The 16,222-nt window shown below is 48.1% G+C and overlaps 1 protein-coding gene across 1 annotated transcript; it reads left to right on the top strand.

Annotated features, from left to right (window-relative positions):
• Positions 1-988: 988 nt before the first annotated feature.
• DENND11 (DENN domain containing 11) lies at positions 989-16,013 on the top strand. Its single transcript, XM_059472709.1, has 9 exons — positions 989-1,238; positions 6,331-6,430; positions 7,481-7,639; positions 8,303-8,456; positions 8,696-8,834; positions 9,296-9,427; positions 9,617-9,767; positions 9,969-10,037; positions 11,045-16,013. Exons 1-9 carry the CDS (start codon positions 989-991, stop codon positions 11,238-11,240), a joined length of 1,350 nt encoding a protein of 449 aa, XP_059328692.1. The 3' UTR covers positions 11,241-16,013.
• Positions 16,014-16,222: the final 209 nt, after the last annotated feature.

The following is a 16,222-nucleotide window of genomic DNA, read 5'->3' as shown; positions in this document are numbered from 1 at the left end:
GCTCACAGCAAATGGATGCTAATGTTACCAAAAATAAGAGAAAAACCCAAACCCCACTGCTGAGGAAACTGGATGATGGGTTTCTTAATGGGGTATTGAGCACTCAGAACTGCTCAACAGGAAAAAAGTTAGACAATTAAGGCTTTTATGACAGTATCTTCCTTTTAATTGTGGCCTGCTTAATTGGGCAAGTCAATTAATCAGAAAGACCTAGGGAACCAAGTTAATCCTAGTGACACTTAATGACATTGGCGGTGGCATAAGGAGGACGGTAATTACAAGAATCTGGCTGACTGGTGATGCCTTGGTCATGCTTCTGCCCCCATCTTTCAATCTGCTTCTTCCGCCCAGAACTGTTTCACATCCTTCTGTAGCACATACATACATATATGTGTATGTATATGTGTGTGTGTGTGTGTGTGTGTACACATACCAGTGTACTGATACTGGATCAGTATCCCTCACTCCTTCACATTTGTGGTTCACAGCTTCCACCACAGCCATTTGAGGGGGTGCGAGCCTGTCCCCGTTCTCTGCCCAGTTCCCGCGGCTTTCCCAGCAGGACGGCTCTAACGGGGCTGGGGGAGGCGGCTGCTCGGCGTTGCTGTCACAGCTGGGAGGGGACAGGAGGCGGGCGGCTGGCTCTGCCCGGAGCGAGGAGGTGAGGCACGGGCAGGCGGGCTGCCCGCAGCCCCCGAGCTCCTCCCGGAGCCGGCACCGGAGAGCTCCGAGCCGGGATCTCCTCCGGCTGCCCCGGCTGCTCCGGCCCCGCCCCGCCGGTGACACCCCCGTGCTCCCGCCCCTCGCTTCCCGCCCCCCGCCGGTGCGGCGCGGGGGGTGCGGCTCCGCTCGGCTCGGCTCGGCTCGGCTCGGCTCGGCTCGGCTCGGCTCGGCTCGGCTCAGCTCAGCTCAGCTCAGCTCAGCTCAGTACATCTCGGCTCGGTTCATCTCGGCTCGGTTCATCTCGGCTCGCCGGCCCGGCCCGGCCATGGTGGAGCGCTCGGACGAGGCGCCGCTGCTGTTCTGGGCCGAGGGCCCCGCCGTGTCGGCGCCGCCGCCCGCGGCCGAGCCGGGCAGCAGCAGCAGCGGCGGGAGCGGCGGGCGGCGGCTCGGCGGCGGCTGGAGCGCGGCTCCGTGGGACGGCGAGGGGCCGGCGGAGGCGGCGGGGCCGCAGCGGGCCGAGGCGGAGGAGGACCAGATCGTGGCCGTCTTCGTGGTCACCTTCGACCCCCGCACGGGTGAGCGGCGCCGGGAGCGGGCGGGCCGGGGCCGGGGCGCGGGGCCGGGCCTGGGGCTCCCGGTGCCGCTGGACCAAGATGGATGCGGCGGGGACCGGGATTCCCTTGGGGAGCGCTCCCCGCATCCCGCACCCCAGGGACCGCTCCTCCTGCCGCGCTGGGCGGCGTGGCCGGACCCCGGGAGCGGGGGCCGTGGGCATTGCCGAAAACGGAGCACAAGGGGATTGCTTGTGGTCTCCATCCCGCCGAGAAGTTCTGGCGGGAGGAAGGCGCCGCGTCTGGTGCCGCTCGGAGGAGAGGGATGGGTGTTTCTGCACGGCGCAGGGATTCGTGCACGGCGCTGGGGCATCCCCTGTGCCCCGCACAGATTTAGGCCGAGCCTCTGCCCAGCGCTGCCTGGAGGGCACCAACCTGTTATCAGCATCTGGAGAGCATCCTTCTGTCTCCGTGGAGCGGTGCAGGCCTGCCCGCAGCTATCGGTGATGGATGGCGTTTGTGGCAGGCGTAAATCCGGCAGGCTCGCAGGGCATGATCACCAGCAGCAGCAGCAGCTCAGCTGCCTATTTCTTGGTGACCAGTGTGTTTAGAGGCTGGCCTCTGGTGGGATCTCTGGGACTCAGTGCTTTGAAGGAGTGCTGCGATCCAGGAAGGCAGAGGAGAGGGGCATGGGAATTTATTTTCTACTTCTCGCGGCCATATCCATCACTCTCAGTGTTGTTGGACTGTGCTGTTGTATCACTACTGACAGAGGTTATTAATTTCAAACCTGTAAGTCAGCATTTCAGAAATGTCTTAACTTTGTTTTCCTAGTCCCAGTGCTTCCACAGCATGCACCAAACAGGATGTTAGGACACAGACAGGAAGTTAGCACCTGCTTTGCCCCTGTGAACACAGGTACCACTGTGCAGAGGGGTCTGATGTCCTGAGACACATTGTTGAGTCTTTTGGCTGCCAGGCACCAACCTGGGTTTCAAAGGCAAGAGAGAGATTCAGGAGCCCAGGAGTGAGACTGAACTCTTTCTTCTCTAGACCAGCACTGCCTTAGCTGGTCCACAGCAAAAACACAAGGGACAGGAGTCTGTAAAGCACAGTGAGGTTAGTTCTTCAGTGGGAGGGGAAAGTACCTGACATCCTGCTCACAAGAGGGCCTTGGTAGTGAAGACTGAATGCCAGTCTTGAACTGAAAGTCCTAAGGAAGTAGAGAACAGGACTTAACTGCTGGAGTGATGTGGTGTCAGCAGTGCCCACTGTCAGACAGCATGGCTGCTGTATCCCAAAACACCCAAGGATTTTGAGAAGTTACCCTTTCATACTGCACCAGAGGGAAGTGTCTTCAGCCTAGAGGTCATTCACTCATAAAAATCTGAAATAAGATTGGATGTCATCTTTCCACCAGGAGATGGAAAATGGAGGTGTTGTTTTTCCTAAGTATCCAAAACATGAAAGAGTCTGGGTGACTGCAACAGCAGGTTGCCTTTCAATCTGACAGCATATGCCTTCTATGAAATGGTGAGATTTTCTTGAGAGTTGGCAGAAAGCTGAGCTTTCTCAGGAGTTTTTCTGAACCAGCTGTTGCTTTGAATGAAGTCCAGGGAAAGTTGGGCAACAGCTCTTCTCACATGTGATGTGCAGTTAATGCTGGGTGTCATCAGCCTTGGAGTAGTCTGGCAAGTCCAGGAAGATTCAGCCTCCTGCTGCTACCCAGCAGGGATGATGGGACTGTGAGCAATACACCAGCAAATGTCAGCTTTACAGCTGGGGAGCAAAGTGCCCTGTGGAGGGTGTGGACTTGGAAAGACATCATGAAGGTGCAGTGGTGTGAACTTGCTCAGGTCAAAAAGAGAATACAGGAATTACTGGTAAGCCACATCAGATAGTGTGAGGGACTTTTGTATGTCTGTAAGGGGGGCTGGTCCTTGTGTATGACTTAAAGGAAATCATCCAGTTAGTGTCTGAGCTGCTTGATCCTGCCCAGGAAAAGCATGGACCTCCTTTGGCAGCTTGCTGAGGCACAGGAACAGCTGAATTTCTGGTGGTTATGCCAGATAGTGTCTGCCCAACTACAGGCAAGTAGGTGGGCGAGAGAGGTTTTACTGTAGAAGCATGAAGTGGTGACCATGCTAATAAAGAATGCAGCAACTTCCCTCCAAAATTTAGAAGGGCTTGAAGCAGAGGAGCTTAGTGCACAGCAGTTGCATGTGATGAGTTTCCAAAGGTAGGTTATGGGGTTGCCAGGTCACTGTTACAGTTCCAGTGTCCCTGTGACTGTCAGTGCTCATGTGAGTGACTGACACAAGAGCCAGAGGCAGCTTCTGAATCAGTGCTGTCCTCACCTGCAGCTTGGTGAACCCTGTGGCACTTGAGAAGGAGCTTAAAGGGTCGGTGAGTAATAGAGACAAGGAGGGAAAAGAGGGAAGTAATGTGTTTTGCACCAGTAAACATGCAAATATTCTGTTTTTCTGTCCCACATTTCTTCCATGCAGGAAACTGAGCCAGTGTGTTTAGGTTACACTTTTTGCTTCTCCTGTCCTGGCACAACATGGTAGCACTGCACAGCAGGGGACCCTAAAGCCCTCAGCCAACATCTAATAGTGAGGAGTGACCCCAAATGCTGGTGCCAATATCTTTGTGAGGATGTGAAAATCCAGTGGGAAGGAAATACAAGGGAAAGAGGAAGAACATCCTTAACTTTGCACACTAGAAAACGAGTGCTGGCTCAGACCTGACCTGAAGGTGGGAGATAGCTTCCAGGAGATCAGATCTGCAGGTCTGACTCTCAGCAGAGTCACTAGTCTGCTCTCTAATGCTGGGTGACTCTCACTTGGAAAGTTTCCTGAGTGCACGAGAGCTGCTTTCTCCATGGGGAAGGGCAGCGCTTCCTGTTTTTCTACAACATTGTTCCCTCCTCCCTGCTCTGGTTTCTCGGGCAGACTGGCAGTCCTGTTGCATCTGGGTGAAGTCTCTCCTTTGTTTGCTCTCCTGTTTGGCCAGACTGACTTTCCTACTTTTTAATCTCAGCGTTTGTTCTCCGACTGCCACGTCGCTCATGTGCTCATAGGGCAGGGTGGCGTGAGGAACAGCCAGGAGCACAGCTGCAGGTTGCTCCCAGATCCCAGGAAAAAAAATAGCTGTGTGATAGGTGAGCTGGTTTTGAGGTCACATGCAGGGTAAAGATCTGTTTCAAGGGCATCCTTTCCTTATTGCTGCTACAGAACAGGCATTGTTTGAGCAATGTCTGCTTTAACACCTCTGCAGCGGATGTGACACCTGATGGTGTTTGTGACTGAGCTGAGGAAAGCCCATCTTCCTTTGCTCTTGCTGGCACTCTCACCTACTGATCTATGAATCTACAGGTCATGACCAATAAGGGATGCTTAAAAGCACATCTGGCCTTAACCACAATTTCATGGTTATGAGGCAACAGTCTCAAGAGCTGACTTCCTCGCGCTTTCAAGGAAGGCTCTTGCGCCTTTAAAAAGCGAAGCAAACAGGCTCACACAAGCCCCAAACAACAAAAGCCACCATCTATATATAATCTGCAGCCCTCCAGGGGAGCGTGCAGGCTGCTATGATGTCAGTGGCTCTCTCTGCCAGCCTTTCACACGCCTCAGAGGCCGGGGCTGGGCACAGCAGAGCTCTGTGCTCCCGCCTGTCACTGCTCAGGGCTGCGCTCGGGGTCACGAGGCTGCTGCTGCTCCAGCTCTGCAGGAGAGCTCTGCTTGGGCACTGCCAGTGGGCTCCTGGATGCACAGCTCCTCCTGTTGCCATGCCTAATGCTGCTGGGTTTTTTGAAGTCCTTGCCAGGCAGGGCTGGGGGAGGTCTACTGAATACGCATCTATGTGAGAAGAAAAATAGCCTATTTAAATGTCAGTAGCTAAGCCCTATTCCTGTGCAGGCATATACTTGTGCAGGATGAGTAATGAGACAAAAGACAGGCTTCAGAAATAAGGCCTCAGATTTAAATATCTCCAAGTCTTGGCTGAGTGTAAGGCCCCTCCAAATGTATGCTGTCTGTGCAAGCACTGCTGGAATGCTCACCCCAAAGGGCAGGGAAGGGAGTGAACCAGTAGGAAGCACCTTTGTGCTGCACCTGCCATTGCATTATCCTCAAGGAGTTTGGTTTGTTTGCCTTGCTTTTAAAACTAAGCCACATGACTTCAAATGCTGTGGGCAGACTGACAGAGAACAGAAACTCGGTGGGGAAATCTGGAGCACATCTCAGTGCAGTGGCAACGTCCAGGTGAGCAGGTTGGGCTCTGAAGTGCTGTCATGAGAAAGTGTGAGAAGTCACCCCTTTTTAGGTCCGTGGTAAACTTGTTGGACTTCATTTGCTTTAGGGACGTTGTTATAACTTCTCTGATATCATCTGTTCCAGGATCAGGCTCCTCAGGTGGCCTTTTCCCCTGAACAACTGCGTGCTTTCTGGCTGGGTTGGCAGGTGACAGATGTTTGCTGATCTTGATCTAGCTTGTAATTTATGCATTTTTTTGTTGGTTATTCTAGCATGCACAAACACATTGCAGTACTTGGATCACCCTGGCCCCTATATAAAGCTTCAGGTAACTCCTATCCTAAAGAAAATAGGAGAGACTTCAGGGGTAAGAAGTGATGACTTGGATGATGGCTTAGGGGTTTCTGTTTGACCAGGCCTGCCAGCATAGCAAAGAACAATATTGGTGGTGATGTGAGTTATCCCAGAAACTCATCCTAAAGAGCAACAGTCTGTCCTTTGGTTCTTATGGGATGGATGCTTGTGTAGACCAAAGCTTATCCACCATCAGGTAAAATCATAGCTGCTCTGTAATTAAGCTTATCATGGATAAATCCACAAAAAAGCACTAGCTTCAGAAGTGGCCCCAAATGTCCTGCAGTGTCTGTATGTTGTGCTACAACAAGTAACATTTGCAAGAGATGTGTGAAGTATTGTGTGTCATGTACTGCCTGTGACAATTCAGGAGTTCAGGAGTTGTGTTAGGGCACTGTTTCAGGTGTCCCAGGGTTAGAAAACCAACGACTTGCTGTTGATGATGTGTGCATTTTAGAAAGGGGTACTGTATTCAAGCTTACCCAAATTCATTTGCTTCTCTGCAGGCAACATGGTGGAATGGTGTTTACCCCAAGATATAGATTTGGAAGGTGTGGAATTCAAATCCATGGCAAGTGGGTCCCACAAAATCCAGTCAGATTTCATGTGAGTACATGTGAGCTATGTTACTTCCTTTCTTAGCTGTGCATCTACACCACCAGCTCTTAATTCAGAACATGCAAGAAAAATACCTTCTAGGAAGCTACGGTCCTGCAGAAACTGGCTTGCTAAGCTGTTCCTACCTTGCCAAAGATACTTTTCAGATACTTCCAGTATCATGTTAAGTACCAGCTAGCTGCAGGGATCTGCTGTATGTCTGCTTTGGCTGTGCAGACCAACTGGGGCAGGCCAGCTTCTCACTGGTATGCAAATTTTAATGTGTTCTGGGCAAATTATCTGCACTGCCACTATTGAGACTGTCAGCAGAGGCCTAGGGTGAAGGGCAAGGAATGGCAGAACTGAAATGGGAAGGATTTTGCAGGAAGAGGACTTAGAAAAATGTTCTTAACTTTGACAGGGCTTTTGGTTCCTTTAAATGTTGTTATAAACAGGTCTCACTTTCTTCTTTGCTAGTTCCTTCAGTGGAAACACATAGGAGAGGAATTTTCTGCATTCTGCTAACCCAATGTTGCAATGCAGCAATGTTTTGCAATGAACTGCAGTGTCACAATTCCTTTTGGTCAGGAATAACAGTTACTTTCTTAAAGGCATGTGAACTGAACTCTTGCAGTCTGATAATCACAGTGTGCTTCAACGTGCTGGCACCCCAAATATGACCAAGTAGCTGTAATACTCAGACCTGCATTCACTGCAGGCTTCTTCCTTGGAGGAAGGGCTCTGCACTGACTGAATCATGCATTCTGTTGGTCTTCCTTCCAAGTTACTGATTTATTTTATATTTACTGGCCTGTGACGTGGCTGGTAGGGGCTTTAGTGGGAGCTCCTGGGAACTCTTGCCTTAAATATTTTGTCTTGCTACTCAGAAGACTGGGGCATCCAAGGCCTGTCCACAGCCCTTCAGTTAGCAGGATGGGATTTCAGGGAGCTCCTTACACAAGAAATATTCCTAAATCAGCAATTTTAGCCTTCAGTTACCTTTCTTCTTCTTCTTCCCTCTTTGTAACACTAATCCTTCTATCAAACCTTTGTCTGCAGTTATTTCAGGAAGGGGCTCTGTTTTGGCCTGGCCTGCTTTGCCAACATGCCTGTGGAGAGTGAGTTGGAGCGTGGTGCCCGCATGAAGTCCGTGGGCATCCTCTCCCCTTCCTACACACTGCTCTATAGGTACATGCACTTCCTGGAGAACCAGGTCAGGTAAGTTCCCTTGGGAATGAGCCTGGCCCTTCCCCACCTGGGAGAGGCAATGTTCCTTCTATGGAGAGCAGTTTTAGGCAAGTGAGAATTCAGTGGCAATGCTCTGCTGTGGTTTCCTTGACTGGCTGTTTCTCCAGAAAGTATTACAGGTTCACAGTGTGAAGGAGACAAGGAACTGATTAGCAGCGGTCTGTTCCTTCCTTAACAGGCTAGTCAAATGATACCCTAACCCTGGTTATTGTAGGCAGACCTAAGTGTCACAGGGAGAGTTGAGAGAACAAGAAGTTCCCCTTTTCTCCTTCTGAAAACAATTTTACTAGAGGTTTACAAAAGGCTTCTAATTGTGTAATGATGCTCCTGGCTAGCTGTGTGCTTCAGTTGTGTTGAGTGGATCTAGCAGCAAAAATGGTGATGGTAGAAAACTGTTCCTACCTGAGTGTCTGTAAAACAGGACCAGTGCTATGCCTGTGTCAGTATGTGTGTTCTCTGGCTGCACTGAGAGCTGGTAGTCCTGATGTTTCTTCATTCCTCCTGGATAAATCTGTGCAGCTGAGGCACCCAGGATCCCTTTTAGCCGGGAGAGCAGATGTTTGCTGGGAGCAAGGCACTAAACAAATAGTCTGGAGATACTACAGATCTCCGCTTTTTTCCTTTCTTTTCCAGACACCAGCTGGAAATGCCAGGGCACTACTCCCATCTAGAGGCATTCTATGATGACAAGAAAGGAGTTCTCCCTGATAGCAAGGGCACCACCAGCTCTCAGCAACCTGTCCACTGGCTGCCTTCCATCCACAGATACATGTACCCAGAGATGAAGGTGAGGCAGGTGCCTGAGGCCTGCAGGAACGGGCAGAGGGCTGCCGCTCCTTGCTGGTGCCTCATACTCCTTTATGTAAGCAGTCACTCCCGCGCTTTCTAGGCTGCTTAGATAAGATTTTGTTACTTGGACCGTTGCAAGCTGTGTGCTGGTCTTGCTCCCACATTTAGACTTAGCATCTGTGCATGTGTCCCTGCTTCACCTCTAAGCTGTTTTCTTCCCTTTCGCTCCACCTGCAGATCACACACCCTGCTGGCTGTATGTCTCAGTTCATCAAATTCTTCGGTGAGCAGATCCTCGTCCTCTGGAAGTTTGCCCTGCTGCGCAAGCGCATACTGATATTTTCACCACCCCCAGTTGGAGTTGTCTGCTACAGAGGTATGTTTCCAGGGACACTGCAGAGCTCTGATCTAGTAGGCTGAAGCATTGCAGAAATTGCCTGTGAGTACTGAGGGGACAGACGTCATGCAGGTCTTCAGAATCCATTGTGACCATGCCTCAATGAAGACACCGCTCAGGCTGCATTTACACGTTTCCTACCAAATGCTTTTCTTCAGGCCTTGTGAGTAAGGACACATCTGGCACTGTCAAACTCAGTTCCTGTCAGCACAGGACAATAAGAGCACTGACTGATTCCAGAATGTGGGATTCCTATGGGAGAACTGATTATTTCCTATGCAAAACAAGATGTCATCACTTGAGAAGTTCTGGTGTTCCAGGGGATTTCAGAGCTCTGACCATTGTTTCCCTAGAGGCCTGTGGGAGAGCTGGGCAATTGGGGTTCAGAGTGCCTTGAGGGAAACCAAAACCATCTCAGGATGTACTTCTCTTGTCCACAGTGTATTGCTGCTGCTGCCTTGCAAATGTTTCTCTGCCTGGTCTTGGAGGAACTGTCCCAGAGTCCAAACCATTCTTCTATGTGAATGTGGCAGACATAGAAATGCTGGAGACAGAAGTATCATACGTGGCCTGTAAGTACGATGGATTAGGCGTGATGTTTTTAGCTTCAGGCTGCAAAATGTCTTGAGACACCAGACTGTGGAATAGAACTGATGAGAAATAGGTTGTGCATGGAATGACTAACTATGCAAGCAGGAGAGAACAGTTGGTCTGCTGGGAAAGCAACATGCTGCTCTGAAAATCTTCTCTGGTTTTGGCAGGTACAACAGAAAAGATCTTTGAGCAGAAGCGAGATCTCTACGATGTCTACGTGGACAACCAGAATGTGAAGACGCATCACGAACATCTGCAGCCACTCCTGAAAATTAACAATGCTGACAAGGAGAAGTACCGACGGCTCAATGACCAAAGGTAATTACAGAGGTCTGGGTGCTCCTGACAGGAGATGTGGAATAAAGAGGACACTGCTCCTTACTTTCCTCCTTGTAGTATTTTCAAAATATCAATATCAATAAGTACTGGTTCAGCTCATCTCTTGAAGATCCTGGTTGTCTCATAAAGCTTTGAGGCTCACAGTAGGTATGTGCAATTAACTTGTCTCCCTTCTCTCAGGCAGATGTTAATGTATTCTCAAGAAGTGGGTGAAGATTGCAGCTCTTGTGAAGAGGACCTTTTTATCTTGTGAGTGGCTACCTCTGATACTTAGTTGGACACTGCTAGTTTTAGGGAGCCTCTTGCACTGATTTTGTGCAAAAAATCCAGACTGGCTTTTCTTCTTCAGATCACCTTCCTTTCATTTTGAGAAGCCAAAATGTAGTATTCACTGGGGTTGCTTATGTGCCAGAAGGGAGAAGTGCATTTTAAAAACACAGAGATGTAAGAATGCCCTCACAAACATAAACACTACTGCCAGAACATTTGGCTCTGGAAAAGACAGTGTTCATGGAAAGCAGGCACTGGACCATACTGGGGGTTGGTACAGTGTGATCAGACCTGCATGTGAAGGATTGGCCCACTGATGTGGCTGACTTCATACCTGGCAAGCAGAGGAACCAGAACTGGGTGTAGAGTGGGAGGTACAGAATTAGATAAAAACCACATGCCTACCACCTCTGAAGCCCTGCTGTGCCTGTTGCTACTCACACTCTGCAGCAGGTGAGATGTAAAGGGATGAAACTGTGTGAAGGGCTGTGGGGGCAGAGCTCTGATTGTTGAGTTTCACAGGTGTAGCCAGAGCTCTTTCTGAATAGCTTTGCATGTTCCTAGGAAAGCATCAGGTAAGAAGTACCTCTCACTGGTATGTTCTGCACCAGTAATAGAGAATTTATTTACCCACTGGCTTATCAGATGGCTGACAACACTGCTTCCTCCTTTAGATTAGGGCAGCTGTAGGTGTGATGTACCTGCTTGGTGACCACAGATCACACTCTAGCTGATAACGTGGCTCCTTCTGAGGGAAATGCCACCCACAGACAGGAGCACCACTGTTGATTAACAGTTCCTGCTTTATCTTTGTTTATTCTGGGTCACCATAGAGACAATGGAAAAGCACTACAGCACGCCCTACCAAGGTGGGATCTCTGGCTAGAAGGGGTTCAATGCAGTTCTGGGGCTCTGCTGCCTGTTTGGTGAATGCCCTGTCTTTTTGGAGAGTGTGTGCAATCCCTTTCTCTGACTTTCCCCTGCAGGTTTTTCATGGAGCAGAACAACCGCATATTCCAGACGCTGCTGGAGGTGTCAGCCAGCCAGGACAAGACCCTGACAGCTGAGCACGCACGGGGCATGGGCCTGGACCCCCAGGGGGATCGCAGCTTCCTCATGGACCTCCTGGAAGTGTATGGCATCGATGTCATGCTAGTCATTGACAACCCCTGCTGCACTTAAACCAAGGGCAAGAGACATGGGGAGCAAAGATCACTTTTTAAAGACTACTGGACATTGCTTAGGAGGATCACTGGAACTCACCACAGCCACAGTTATTTAATAACTTTATATGGAGAGTATTTATAATTTTAAAACAAAATGTGATTTTATTTTCTCACACTCAACTTCCCAGTGAGTACCTGCTCTAAGGTTCCTTTTGATTTTGTTTCCCTTTCCCTTTCATTTGTGTTTTTTTGTTTTGTCTAGCTAGGACCAGTGGCGCCTTTGCACCAAACCTCACTGTTGCCAGTGATAGCTAGGTTTTGGCCTAGCCTGGATACCTGAGGGCTGAAGACTTCAGGAAAGCACTTTGTTTGATGACAACCAATGTGAAATGCTTCAGCTGAGCTTTCAGACTTGGCTGGAAAATCCTCCTATCAACTGCCCCTTCCACTTGGGGACTGAAGAGGGCTTTAGCACAAGCTGTTAATGGCCCAGTCTCATAAACAGCTCCTACCAAGTTTATTGGTGGGGACAGTTAAACCAATGATAAGAACAGAACCAGGACTCCTTTAAACATTCCTCACCCAACTTTAAGGTGAATTGGAGCCAAGCCACCTTTCCTTGTAAATGTCAGAAGCAAGTTTGGGACTGGGGATGCTACAGGATATTCTGACTTTGCTTACTGGAGCAGCAGTTTCACTTCCAGCACCTGAGGTGCTCTAAACTGGTAGAGACTGCACCTACCTTCTCACAGATGGAGAAGAGCACCTCTCTCCTCAGTCCATCCCACCACCACCTTTGGCTTTAGTTGCATCCCACCTGCTGCTTTGGTTTAAAATCTTCAAACCAGCAAGATGGTCTCCATTTAACAGGGACCAACACCACTGAGCCACTTTGCAGTCACTTTGTTGTCCAGCCTCAGCTCTGACAGTGCTGGGCTGGAGGGGGTAGAATAAGAATGCTTTAACCACTGTCACTAGCCCTTCCTTTGTAGCTGATGGGACGTGTTGCTCCTTTGCTTTAACACTGCTAATCCTCCTTTTGTTGAGCCTTCAGCACTGCCTGCTGCTATCCCTGGCTTTCTGTGTGAGACAGAGAACAGACCTTTCAGCTGGAACAACTGAAGTTTGCAGGAGGTTCCCTTGGAGTTTGGTGTTCTTATCTGGCACAGCTGCTAGGAGCAATGTTTAAAACCAAGTCTGTCTCTTTTTCTGGGCAGAGCTGTAGAACCAGATGAAACAGATGTTTTCTCATGCTGTTGAAACAACAGGATTCAGTTCCTGAAGGACTAGTCATTACCTCCAAGAAAGCTATCCCAGTAAAGAGTAACCCCTTGGCTATACAAAATCCAAGAATGCTGCTGTGGGTTTCATGTGTGACATACAGCTTTGCTCCAAATCCTTCAGCCAGTAGCAATATCAGCTTTAAGCTGACTGTTCTTCCTGAGCTGTGGCTATAGCTGATTAGTTGCTGCTTCTATCATTACAGATTTCAGCACCCTTGGAGGGCTTTCTGTGCACTGTAGGAATGCAAACTGTAGCTGATGTATCCATTTGTCCCAGCATTTTATAGGATGAGACAGAGCCTGAACCACTCTAAAGCAGGCAAGCACCTTTTTGAAACAGGTGAAGCAAATGTTCTCCAAGCACACCCTCTGTGGATTGTCTTCCTCTGGAAAGGAGGAGGCAATTGTTCCTGCAATTTGCCTGTCTCTGAGCAGTCACTCCCCTAGCTGCTTTTTCAAGGCTTTGGGGTATTTTTTGTACAGAAGAAAATATGCTATTGTTCATACTATCAATTGCTCACAACAACTGGAACATCATCCTTAGAAGGTTGGGGAAAAAAATGTAGAAAGAGGTAAAGACAGCTGAGTATCATTTAATGGAAAGACCAGTCTCTTTTCCTTAAGAAATGGCTTTGTTTTTAAATTGACACCTGAAGTATAAAAGTGGCCCACAACCTCCACACTTTTTTTCTCTAACTTCCACTTCAGTTTTAACATGCTGCCTGCAGTGATGAGCCCTGAGGAAGTACAGCTGAGCTGCCCTTGTATTGCTGTCACTTCTCCAGACATCAAAAGAAAACCAGAACTGAAACTAGTCACAAGCAATTTCTCCTCTCACTTTCCTGAAGTTTAGCTGTAATCAGCTGTTAATGACTTTCTGTTTTCTTTGTCAGTAGTTCTTTTGCTAAACTAAACAGAAACAAACCTTTGATTTAATGTTGAAATGTTACAGTCACTGCAGTCAGGGGTTTTCTAACGCCCTGCATTAGAGCAGTGTTGTTAGTAGATTGCACTGACATAGCCCACTGAGCAGAAGCTCCTGAAATTCCTATTTGACTTTTACTAAACCTCTGCTTTCCAGAAATCAGGTCCTCAGTTGTTAGCCACAGTATGGGTGCAGAAGCATCAGAGCAGATTTGCTGCAGCAGCATCCATGTGCTACATCCAGTTAGATGGCTGCAGCCTATCTTGTTCTTCCTTGTAATTGTGCTTCTCTATCAAGGCTCTCTTGGCAGGCAACTGCTACAAAAGTCAGGAAGTTGTCCAACAGAAGACAGAACAAGAAGACTTTTCTCTCCTAAGCCTTCCTTATTTGATTAGCTGCAAAAGTGCTTTCACCTGCACTCCTTTTCTAAAAAGTAGTGCTTTTATTTTTGTCACATGTGGAAAGTTCTCAAGAAATGGGTAATGGGTACATAATAGAAACAAACTGTTATAGCTTGAGACATGAAGGACTGTTCTGTGGAACCAGTTTAACTGAGTCTTATCTTTCCAGAAGATCCCATAATTCAAGGTAACAGTTATGTGCAGATATTCAAAATCCCCTCCTGGGCACTCGGTGCTTTGTTTCATAGTAGCAGCTGGGAGACATCTGCTGGGTATGTTTTAAATCAAAAGAGGGAGGAAAATGTGGCATAAGACAGGATATTACTGATTTGTTTTTTCCCTTTGCCTTTACAGTGGTGCCTTCAGTTTCTTGGGTGTAAAGCCTCTGGTCAGGTGCTGTGATCACAGCCCAGGTTTGAATGGTGGGTACAGTAACCAGGGCTGTGCTGTGCCCCTGTGTATTCTCCAAAACTCAAATTGTTGGACCCCAGTGCAGGTTCTCAGCTTGTACTTAAGCCAGGAGAACAAGAGCTTCCTAACTACATCTTAACTCAAGCTGCACTAGAAATGCATAATCAAGCAATGAATTATTACTACTTGTACTGCATTGAAGGGTAAAGCTTTTGAGAGACAAATCTCAGTTTTCAAGCTGAACAAGCAACACCATGCCAGACATTTAAATCATCCAGAAGTCTTCTCACTGCAAGGTTATTCCAAGCTGCATAGAGCCAATAAGGAACTATAATGGACACTAGGACAAAGGCACTTTATGGAATCAGAATTCAGATTTGTCTTACAGACATGCCACTACCTTTTTTTTCTAGCATGCATGAGGTACTTACTGCAGTGATCTTACAGCCAATGGTCACCACTGTCACAGGAGCTGAGCTTGCCTGTTCACCATCCTTTTGGGCAGAAGAAAGTTCCATCACCTTTTCAAGAGGAAGTAGCTCCCTGTACAGGTTGAGTGAAGCCCATCAGGTTATATGGTGATGGCCCATTTTAACACCTGTCCAAGTTAATGAGCAAAAGGCTGGGAGTAGCTGTGGCCCTCCTGGCCACAGACTGCAAAAGACAGGCAAGCTTTGCTCAGGGAGGTGGAAAGACAGTGGCTCCTGGAATAGCAGGGCAAGAGGACTCTATCCTAAAGCAGAATTCTAGGTAAAAAGCATTCACACTAACCCAAACTCTCATCTTAGTCATTACTTCTAAGTTAGTTGCTGTTTTCTTCCCACCTTCCCAATACCAGTGGTGTAGTGATTATGAGAAAGGACAACAAAAACGTCTTTTACAAGGGACTGGAATGTATTGACCTAACAGTGTGATCTATAAAATTGCGGGTACTAAATGCCTATGAACCAGAATTTTAGATTTTGGTTAATGCAATGTGTCATTCAAATGGGAATGTTTAAATGTGGTCAAAATAAACAGGTGCCTTGAGCTGGTCTATCATTAGATTGTTATCCCTCCTTTTCTTTATGTTACAGTATTTTAAGCCCTTCTAGAATGGATTGTAAATGGAAGCCAAGACAAGTGTTTTTGTGTGGGACCTAGGATTCTACTCCTCCTTCCTGTCTTGGAGTTTGTACAAAGGAAGATTTTTGTGTTGCTGTCAGACAGAAACATGAGAACTGAGTCCTTTCCTCAACACTTTAGATAGTGGGTTCAGCCCCTGCCTATTTTATGTCATGTCTGTCTCACATCTCCCTTCTGAACAATGCAATTCAGAGGTCTAGAATTACCCTATACTGGAAGAACTCTGAACTGCAGAAGGAGAAAAACTACTTGAATGGTATTTGTACAAGCTACTCAACTTATGCTGATATGAATATTTAAATATCAGCCTCTGTCTCAGATGATCCTTGGTACTTCAACATCAGAACAGCATCAGCAATACCAATTCTGAAGGGATCTCTTGGTTACCCTCAAGCAAGGAATCACACTGCAATGGGAGCTATGGAAGAGAACTAGTGATTTCCCTGTAAAATGGTACAGATGAACAAGGAGCCAGTTGTCACCATCTCACCCCTTGCAGCAGGCTGGGTGTGATTCTAACAGCTCTCATGTTGTTTGCATCTTGCAGATGTGTGGTTGCTCCCATAGGCCTGTGGCTCTGTAGAGAAACTGCTTACTAAAAACATGGGTATTTTTTAATACAATTAAAGCTTACCTTTTTGAAATGGCTGTTGCCTTGTCTTTGCTGCCACTGGAGAAAAAAACACATTGCTGATTTTATTACAGAAACTTCAACTTGAGGGAAAACTCCAATGGTGAGAACTGCCCTTGACTCTGAGTGAGCCAGGGGCTGCAGAGCCATGTCCCAGGTGTCTCTGTGGCAAGCAAGAAGAGCAAAGCACAACCACCATGTTGCTTGGAGAGCGACCCAGGG

The sequence above is a fragment of the Ammospiza nelsoni genome, chromosome 5 (genome assembly GCF_027579445.1).
Source record: "Ammospiza nelsoni isolate bAmmNel1 chromosome 5, bAmmNel1.pri, whole genome shotgun sequence".
NCBI lineage: Eukaryota > Metazoa > Chordata > Aves > Passeriformes > Passerellidae > Ammospiza > Ammospiza nelsoni.
This window is presented reverse-complemented; position numbering and strand designations above follow the sequence as displayed.